At 41.4% G+C, this 10,517-nt stretch overlaps 1 protein-coding gene across 1 annotated transcript in view; it reads left to right on the top strand.

Moving 5' to 3' along the window:
* Nucleotides 1-1,647: 1,647 nt before the first annotated feature.
* ppfia4 (PTPRF interacting protein alpha 4) overlaps nt 1,648-10,517 on the top strand; it is a 632,398-nt gene continuing 623,528 nt past the window's right edge. Inside the window, exons 1-2 of the mRNA XM_041195183.1 lie at nt 1,648-1,712; nt 1,809-2,083. Of these exons, the coding sequence (XP_041051117.1) occupies nt 1,844-2,083 (240 nt within the window). The 5' untranslated portion in view covers nt 1,648-1,712; nt 1,809-1,843. The remainder of the gene's footprint in view (nt 1,713-1,808; nt 2,084-10,517) is intronic.

Raw genomic sequence — 10,517 nt, 5'->3', positions numbered from 1 at the left:
TCCTAAATATAAACTGCTAATAACTAATTATGTTCTACCCAGGCTTGAGGCATTCTGCAGCCACTGGGCACAGGGTACAAAAGGTATTGTAGACACCAGTTACAATACAAAAACAAAACTACCTGGAAAAACTCAGTAGGTCTGGCAGCATCTGCGGAGAGGAATACAGTTAACGTTCTGAGTCCGAATGACCCTTCAACAGAACTAAGTAAAAATAGAATAGAGGTGAAATATAAGCTAGTTTAAGGGGGAGTGGGGTGGGACAAGTAGAGCTGGGTAGAGGGCGAGTGATAGGTTGAGATAACCGAAAGATGTCACAGACAAAAGGACAAAGAGGTGTTGAAGGTGGTGATATTATCTGAGGAATGTGCTAATTAAGGGTAGAAAGCAAGACAAGCAAGGTACAGATAGCCCTAGTGGGGCTGGGGTGGGGTGAAGGAATCAAAAAAGTCTAAAAGATAGAGATAAAACAATGGATGGAAATACATTTTAAAATAATGGAAATAGGTGGGAAAGGAAAAATCTATATAAATTATTGGAAAAAAGGTGGGGGGGGGGGGTCAGTCAGAAAGGGGGTGGGGATGGAGGAGAGAGTTCATGATCTAAAATTATTGAACTCAATGTTCAGTCCAGAAGGCTGTAAAATGCCTAGTTGGAAGATGAGGTGTTGTTCCTCCAGTTTGTGTTGAGCTACACTGGAACAATGCAGCAAGCCAAGGACGGACATGTGGGCTTGAGATCAGGGTGGAGTGTTGAAATGGCAAGCGACAGGGAGGTCTGGGTAATGCTTGCAGACAGACCGAAGGTGTTCTGCAAAGCGGTCACCCAGTCTGCATTTGGTCTCTCCAATGTAGAGGAAACCACATTGGGAGCAACGAATGCAGTAGACCAAGTTGAGGGAAGTGCAAGTGAAATGCTGCTTCACTTGAAAGGAGTGTTTGGGCCCTTGGACGGTGAGGAGAGGGGAAATAAAGGGGCAGGTGTTGCACCGTCTGCGGTTGCATGGGAAGGTGCCGTGGGAGGGGGTTGAGGTGTAAGGGGTGATGGAGGAGTGGACCAGGGGAGGGAACGATTCCTGTGGAATGCCGTCCGGGGGCGGGGGGGGGATGTGAAGGGAAGATGTGTTTGATGGTGGCATCATGCGGAGTAGGTGGAAAGAAATTACAATATTATGGTTTAATTGGTGTTCATTTTTCTGCTGCTTATCAAGGATTTTACTTAATTGGATTATTTTTATTCACTTACACTTGCCATATTGATTTTACTTTTCTCTTTGGTGACATTGGGGAGCTTAGTGCCTGCTCCGCAGGTCAATCAATAAGTCCCAATCAAGACCTCACTCATTGGGTGGGGCGGGGAAAAGAAGGGGGCGGAGCGGGGAAGAGGGGGCGGGGAGTGGGAGGGAACGGGGTGCGGCGAGAGACGGGCAGGGAGGGGGCTTTGTGAAGTAGGGGGCGTAGGGCGGGGAAAAGGAGGCGCGGGGCGGTGAGGAGGCGTGGTAAAGGGGCGGGGAGAAGGAGGGGGCGGGGAGAAGGAAGGGCGGAGAGAGGCGGGGGTCATTGCTGAGCATGCGCAGAGCATCGTGATGACGTAAGGGTGAAGCGTGAGGAGAAGAAGCGCAGACGCGGGGCGGAGCAGCTGGGCGCAAGCGTAGTGGCAGTTGGTGCCGGCAGAATCGTGGAGAAACGCGAGAGCGGCTGCCGGTTGTCGAAGTGAGTGGGAGCGGCGGCGCTTAGGAAGGGAACAGGAACCGGCTAAATTCATGTAGAGAGCTGCCGGGTATATCATCGTTATTTTTTTTAAAACAGTTGGCTGTATTTTGGAGTGGGGTCGGTGAGGGAGAATGATGTGCGAGGTGATGCCCACCATCAGCGAGGACACCCTCACCCAGAGGGGCTCCCAGAACGGCGCCGAGGACGCCAATTTCGAGCAGCTGATGGTGAACATGCTGGACGAACGGGACAAGCTGATGGAGACCCTGCGGGAGACGCAGGAAACTTTGTCCCTCACTCAGGAGAGGATGCAAGAGGTGGCCCACGAGAGAGATCTGCTGCAGCGCCAGTTGAATTCAGCTTTACCTCAGGTAATGGTCGGGCCGGCTGCTGCTGCTGGATGACATTTATTTTATTTCCGAATAAAATTTACCACTAGTCCCCCAAAAAAATCTTGCAGGGGGAGAAATTGCAGAGTTCTGATACGGAAAATGGGATTGCAACTGGGTGCAGGGACCGCAAGGGAATTCTTTTGTTATTTGTGCATTGCCTCATTATATAACGCTGAAATGATGTTATGTTGCAACACATAGTCTGTGAGCAATATGGGACCATCAGTGATTAATATGGGTATTTATCGCCAGTGTTCAATATACTAGAGCAATGATTGTACACCTTTTTTGAAACTCGAACCTATTTTGGTCAATGGAAACCACTTTGTATAAGAGAACCAGCTTTCTTTTTTTTTCGTTGAAAGCTGTAGGAATCTCTGAAGGTGGTTCATTGTCGTATGCACCTGTCTTCAGGTAAATGAGTGAACCGAAGGGACCTAACGGTTTTTAAACTATTAAATACCTGCCCGCAGTATGTCTGCACGCTGCCACCAGGGGGCTGGATCTTAAAACAAGAACGAATTTATTTGCGAAGACTGCAAATCATTGTTTCCTTTGAAAATTTATGTTCAAATTTTTATGTAAGTATAGATCGAGAAATTTTTAAAAATCTGACTTGTTTTCACCCAGGTTTTAAAATTAGTGCATATGTACTAATACTAAAGTGATCAAATGACATTCTATTGATCATACTGCAGTGTTGTGTGTATATTCTTAATGAAATATTTCCTGTGCAGTTCTCGGTAGGGATAGAGCTTGATATCTCAACAGACTGTGTAATAGCTTATTTTTAATGTTGCTTTAATAAAAATGTGAGTTCTTGTTGAACAAGAGTTATTTTGTAAAGGTTGACTTTATTGCAAGCAAAACCTATTAGGATATCATTTTGACATGGAACACCATGCTCACAATGAGTCCCTGATGATAGCTCATACCATATGGAGCAGCAACACTAACTGAGAAGAAAACCTGCAATACAATGAAACTAATTACACAAAACTAAAGCAATAAAGATTTAATGTGGAAAATGATAAACAGTTGGAACTGTGTTGTCAAGGCACAACATGGATTTGAACATGGACTTCAGATGATATCTAACTAGAAGGTGCCGCACCAATGAGTCCATTCATTGTCTTCGAGGGGGGGAAAATACTATTTATTTGTTTCCTTTCATTTGATTGTTGTCTTTGAAGCTAGCATGCCTTCTGTTAGCACTGGACTTAACTGAGGATGAACACAATGTAATAAATATTCTGATACCGTGTCTCCCCAAGAGCTTAGACGGGGAAACATGCAAAACACAATTCCCCCCCAAACAAAGATTTCCAAGTAATAATTAATATAATCTCGTGCCAGGAACTAGTCTAAAACTCAAGAACCTGTGGCATCCTGTCCTAATTGTAGCGGAACCTTCCAGGCACAGATCAACCTTGGCATTCACCTATGTACTCACTGGAACCCTACCAAACATCTCAGATGGTGAACATGGTCATCTTCACCTCAAAGGACGAATAAGAAGATGGCTTTGAGATAAATATAAGTTCTTGGAAAGTTAAATTGACTCAATGCAAATAGATACCTATGATATTTTTACCACTGGAGACAGTCTATAAAATAGATTTCTATGGCATGGACAATAATTGAGGGAGTCAGTGGAAACTGTGAATATGCCAATAGATTAGAAATAAGATATCTTTTTGTCCACTCTATTTCTGATCTTTACTCTTGAATATTATATTCAATTTCATCCTCTAGATTTAGCCAAGTTTCTCATGTTCCTAACACATCATAGCTTCCTAATCCCGCAATAGCTTCCAGTTCTGGCATCTTGTTTCTTTTGCTTCCTATTCACATACATACCGTAGTTTGCGTTTGCAGCCAAGGGGCTACCCAGTTTAGGTCTCTGGTGCACATGCTCCTGTATATTTGTGCCTATACCTACATACGATCTGTTTTGACTTGAATCCTGTTTCCTGCCTGTTGTCTTTCTCCTGTCAACATCACCACCACCACCACCACCAACCCCCCCACCCAAACATGTGCTCTAGTTTTAATGATTTTTGATTGTGTTTGTGCTCTTGCATGTTGAGTATCATGATTAAAACGTGTTAATTATCATAAAGGTGTAGATTCTTCTATCAACAAAATGTGAAGAAATTAAGCTTTGTGTTAAATTGCAGCCCTTTTTGGCTTTGGAATAGAACATGGCCGTGAAAGGATGCACAAGCAAAGTTAAATGATTTTAGAATAGCTGTCTGAGTTTTTTGATATTATTTCAAGTTAATTATTCTCTTGTATCTGTGTCACTTGCTTTTATAGGCTCATTCTCGGGTGTCCAGCAAGTGTTGGCACTGGTTTTGTCTGCATTTTCTAGGCCGCTGAAGCGTGAGCAAAGTTAAAGCAGAAGGGAAAGGTTCTTCCAGTATTGAATGCTTTCTCTTCTGCCTTTCCAAATTACTATGTTGCATCTCTGAGCTGGTATGAAACAATTGGAGTGTTACACCCACTTGCCCCTCCCAACCTCCCTGAAGAGATCTGAAAAGTTACGTGTTTCTCCCTCAGCTGGGAACTGCTTTGAAGGCACTTGTGCAAAAATCTGTGAGCGCTTCAGTAAAGAAATGTAGTGAAGAGTGCTCCTTTCCTAATCGTAGATACCAGTTGGAAGGTATGTGAATCATAATAAACTTATAGCTCAGATGCTTCTAAACATGGTCTGAAGTGTACTGGTCAGAAGGATGTTCGATTATAATTGCTCCATCGATCTGAGAAGCTTCAAAATAGTAGGTTTCCATTTAGACTGGAGGAGGAAGATAGTTATAAAATTACAGATCTGTTATTCCTCAAGGAGACTTTATCTCCATGAACAATGTTGGTTGGAGGGGTGTAACTTTCTCTGTTTAGGCTTCTGCTCCCACTTTATTTCACCTTTTTTAACTGTGACAAGTTTAACAAATCACTCCCTACCTCCAGGAATTTCACTGCCCATTTTTAAAATAAATAATGTAGGAAAAAAACCCAGTCATAATTAGCAAATTGGACCCCTAATATTTCATTTTTAAAGTAGGAGAATTTAACAGCATATTTGTGTTGTACCTCTCATATGATAAAACAGCCCAAGGGAGATGCAGTACAACTGGTCAGGAGTACCCTGCGATAGAAAGTTCTGATAGATGAACAAACAGATTTTTGAGAAGTCTTTTGAAGGAAGTGGAATGTCCTATCAAGGTGATTAAGCTTGCTAAGAGAAAGTTCTAAAGATCTTGCTAACTGGAGCAGGAGAGAAGGCTACAGATGTAGATTACAGTGAACTGGGCTGAGAGGTTCAGAGAGAGGGCAGGATAGAGCATGGAGAATTTTACAGATGAGCCTGAAACCTTTAAAACTTTTGGACCGGTGGATAGGGAGGCAGTGAAAGTCAGCAAGAATAAGAGTTATGGGTTAGTGGCATACAAAAATAGAACAGAATACAAGCAGCTGAGTCTTCAGTGGGTTGAAGTTTTGTAGGGATGACCCTTGAAGATAGACAAGACCATGTGCCTTTGGTGACAAGGATGGATATTCAGGGTTTAGCAACCATAGGGCGATAAGACTGAGGCAAGGGTTGGCATAGTTAAAAGTGCAATAATTAGTTGCAGTTAAAATGGGAGAAAAGTTTCATGCATCCACCCAAATAGTCTATTAAAAGATTAAATTCATTTGTACATCTAAAGCAGGAACTGGTATTCCAAGCACAACATCAGAAATTGGTCATGAATTGATGAAGCAACAAAACAAAGAAGAAACAAAAGAGGATGAGATTTGTTGAATTGTTCAAACTGAAGACTTGACAAACGAGCAGTATAAAACAGCAGAAAATACAGGCATAGAAATGGAAGGAAACATGTTGCCAATGAGATCTGGTAAGTGAGTCTGGTGGATCCAGCCCATGATTCAGTATATAACTGAATAAGTTAAATCAAACTATATTGCAACATTTCAAAGATGACTTAATCAGGTTTTCAGAACTTGCCAATTAGTAAACCATTGGACATGGAAGAGAAATGAGAGAGACACTATCATTTAGTACTAAGGCATTCAATGCGTTTTCATTTTACATCACAGCTGTAACTGTACATACAATCAGAAATTGCTTTTGAACATGTGACAAGCACATAGGTATAAATTTAAAGTTGTTGTAGCTATGAGTTCTTGTGCAGTGGCATGTATACTTTCAGTACATCAAATTCTCTTTAGTGGGTGGCAGTGTATTGAAGGAAGTGGGGCCATTTCAAGAATCTGCCAAAAGGGTCTGGGTGAGCGATCAGTTGTAAATTTGTAATGATACTGTACAGTATCTGCCTATTTCTGCTTTTGAATACACCTCTGCTTCTGAATACACCTGTAGTTTTAGCTTATATGAAGCAAGTCTGCTGTCTGATGTTTTCTGCCTTCTAGATTAATGAGGCACAAGCCGTACACCATTGCCAGTTTATATTTAAGGTAGTAGTTCACCTGGGTCTAGGTAGACTAAGATTTATGTTTCCATTTCCAGAGGAGGACTTGCTAAAGGAGGAAATCTAGTACACACACTGATAGAATAAGAGCATCTAAATAACTCGATTTTGGTGTTAGCTACAAGATAATTGGATAGAAAGCCAAAAATGATGTGACTGAGTAATTATGTGAAGAATCCCATATGGCACATGTGCAAGTTGGAGATAGTTTTCTTGTACAATTCAGTCTAAGGGCATATTGAAATGCAAACTATTGTTGAAGCATAAATCAACCAGTAAGTTCTGGAGATTAAGATACATTATAAGCTGCAAATTTCCAGAAGTTGCAAGTCAGTTCGTGCCATGTCTAGTTTTGTTGAATTTAGTTCCCTCATTCAATTGGCTTGAACAATTGCTAGCCAGTTTCCTCCTCCTTTAATGTCATTTGTACTCTTTGTTTAGATTGAAGTCGTTGTTGTCTTCTTAGACAACCCCTCGGGATCTAGGATGAATTGCTTTCACTCTGGTTCGATGGATTCAAAGATGGCTGATAAGTCCAATGTGTGATCTGCAAACTCTGTCACAAGGGGCAGGTGGTGCTTGAAGGATTGGGCAAATGGGTTGTTTGGAGCTTTATGCCCTCCATCCAACACCTTGACTTTGCCTCCACACAGTCCTGACAAAGTCTCAATGTGCTCAGTGCCTTCCCAATGATCCTTCTCAATTTTGGTCGGTCACAGGCCAGGGTCTCCCATAAGTCGATGGGTATGTTTGACCTCTTCAGGAATGCTTGGAGGACATCCCTAAAGTGTCTCTGCCGTCCTCCTGGGAGTCTTCCGAGTATAACAGTTACTTTGGGAGTCTGGTGTCAGGCACATGATTGGGATGCCTAGTCCAGCGGAGCTGGTTTTGTGTGATTAACACCTTGATGCCAGGCAAATTGACTTGAGAGAGGATACTGCAGTTGGACCATCTTTCTTTCTACTGGATTTGCAGGAATAGTGAAGGCACCACAGGTGGTGGTACTTCAGTGCTTTGAGGTGCCTGCTGTAAGTTGCCCAAGTCTCTGAAGCATATAGGAGCACAGAGATCACTGCTGCCAGGTAAACCATGACCATGGTCTCAGGCTGGAGACCCTGGTCCTCAAATACATTTTTCCTCAGAAATACAAAAGGATGAACAAGATCAGGATTTCTTGTTTTATTGTTGAAGGGGACTGCGAGTATTAAAGTTTCTTTACATATTGATCAGAGTTAAAGATACCCATACTGGTGAATGCAACACTCACTGGTGTTTACTGTCAGCTCTGAACACAAAATTAAATTCCCTTGTGTTCTGATTTGTGCCCCCCTGCACAAGTATGTATTTCTACCCTGAGCACAGACGGTTGTTACTTTTCTAGATGAGATTGCATGTCTTGGATCTGTGGCCAACAAAAACTGCCTTAGAACTTGTTATTGGTTTTTTGCATTTGTACCCTCCTCTAAAACTGAGAGTGCGAGTGATTTTTTTTTTCTTTTAACTGTTTTTAAAGCACTATTCTATGATTCATGGGTAACAAGAAGCTTTTGGCATCCCCATCAAGTGGCTGTGCCTTATGTGTGCCTAATTAGAATGTCGCAGGCTGCTGACTTTGGAAGCTTGGAGGGAGATATTTTTCTGAATCTGATTCTGTCCTTATCCAGAAAGCTTGGACACTGTCACTGTATGGAATCTCTTGAGTTTACAGAGTTTTACTGAGAATCTCCCAGGCATCTTTCTACTGATAAGATCTCAATGTATGTTTTTTTTAGTGCATCATTTCAATCATGTTAATAATTTAAACATGCATCTACTAATATCTGTTCCAGAATGTGGAAATTGCAGACATGTACGTTCTACAGAATTAAGAATGATCATGCTTCTTTAAACAAAACTGATTAAAACATTTAAAATAGTTTAGAATAGTCTAAGAATCGTGATTGTGAGCTCATGACCTGTGGGGATCATGTAAGGTTAACATTGTAAAATTAAACTTGTGGAAAAATGTACAACTTATTTTTCTTATTATAATTTGGGGTGACAGAAATAGTGCTAATCAGTATGTCAGTAAAATGTCTACATTTGTTGATGTAAATTTATTGGCTTGGCAGTTTATTGTTTATCCGTGACTGAACAAACACCTGCATTATCAATCTAAAGTGTAGTTGCCTTTTAAATGTATTACAGTTAAGTTATTCCAGTTGCTGTAGCAAGGCAGTATGTGATAATGGTTTTACTGAGCATCTCCCAAATCTTTTATCACTGCGTTCATGAGAGAATGATAGGGACACAAATTGAAAACCTGCAGTAAGTTTTGGTGTTAAAAGTTATGCATAAAAGAAAATTATCCATGAAATAAAGCCTTTGGAAATATGTTTATTTCATGCTGGGATCAGTACATTGCATGAATTATTTTTGAAAACAATTGATCTGAACTGTTTTCTGTGTGCATTTAACAGAATCCATTGGGATACCTGACCATGGAATTCAAATTGGCCAATTTATAACTAATGGCTATATTCTCCTACAGTACATAATGGGACATTTGTGAATTAAATAGTTTGTCTTGCATCCAAGAGCAGTTGACTTATTTTCTTTTTGGTTGGGTTTAGAATTGAATTCTACCAGTAGCTGATGGGCCAATTACATGTTTACCTTCATTTGTTTTTAGTTGAACTGTTAGCTTGGAGTTTAGTATTGTGGATGGAAGGAAGGTGGATGATGGAATTAACTTATAAACATTTTCTCTACCCTTCTTTTGCTTTCCCTCAGTTCAATAGACTGCACCATTAAGCTGAATCACAACATCTGGAGACAATTGCCCAAGATCAATGAAGTAATCTAGGAAAAGACTGTGCTTGTGCGCATGTTTGTTTTTGCTAATGCAGAGGACCTGCTGATTTGCGTAAAGAAACCATCACAATATTTATTGGACCATCATGATGATTAACTCAAATTGTGATTTTTATTATAGTGTAGAAGCGTGAAGTGATATTTTCAGTCACATGCACTAAAGAGTGAGGCTGATAGCAACTGACTTCAGGAGGATGCAGACTCGTGAAACGAGCAGAAACAGGCAGGTGAAACTTAGAAGCGTGAAGCAATTTGCTTTGATAGGAAGAATAGGGCGACAGTATGCTACAGTTTTGAAGTACAGAGACATGAAGGGCTGTATGTATGCACTTTTTGAACAATCTTCAACTTGTCCTGCCACCTTGAAAGAAGTAATAGGAATTCTTGGCTTTAGAAACAGAAGTAAAGTACAAAAAAATCTGAAGTTATTTATGCTGCTTTAGAGTGCTTCAGTTGGAGTTTGATGAAGAAGGAAGGAGGTGATCCTTTCATTTTCTACCTTTCTTCAGCAAGAAGAGTGGCGGCTTTGGTAAATAGGACCTGGTAAGTATTTCTTCTGTCTTTAGTTTCCTCTAAACTAGAGGAAGTAAAAGTAAAAGGAGTAATTTAAGGGTAAGTAATGGCAGGGCAGCTCATCCAAGTGGAATGCTCCTGCTATGTGATGTGGGAAGTCAGGGATACTTCCAGTGTCCAGGGCAACCATGTGTACAGGAAGTGTTTCCAGCTACTCTAAATCCATGTTTTGGAGTTGGAGCTGCACCTTGAGTCACTGTGGAGCATCTGCAAGGATGAGATCTTTGTGGATAGCACATACAAGTAAGGTAGTCTTACTGCAAGTAAAAAGTGCACCAGCAGAAAGGGAATGGGAGACTGCCAGACAGAGTAGGCAGGTACTGCAGGAGACCTCTGGGTCCATCTCCCTCCAACAGGTTTAATGTTTTGGGTACTGCTGGGGGAGATGGTTTCACAGGGGAATGCAGCAAGACCTAAGTCCATGGCACCATGAGTGGCTAGCTGCACAGAGCTGGGAAAAAGGTGTGGTAGAGCAATAGTGATACGGGGTTCTA

The sequence above is a fragment of the Carcharodon carcharias genome, chromosome 9, assembly GCF_017639515.1.
Source record: "Carcharodon carcharias isolate sCarCar2 chromosome 9, sCarCar2.pri, whole genome shotgun sequence".
NCBI lineage: Eukaryota > Metazoa > Chordata > Chondrichthyes > Lamniformes > Lamnidae > Carcharodon > Carcharodon carcharias.
Note: the sequence above shows the minus strand (reverse complement) of the source record. Positions and strands in the feature narration are given on the sequence as shown.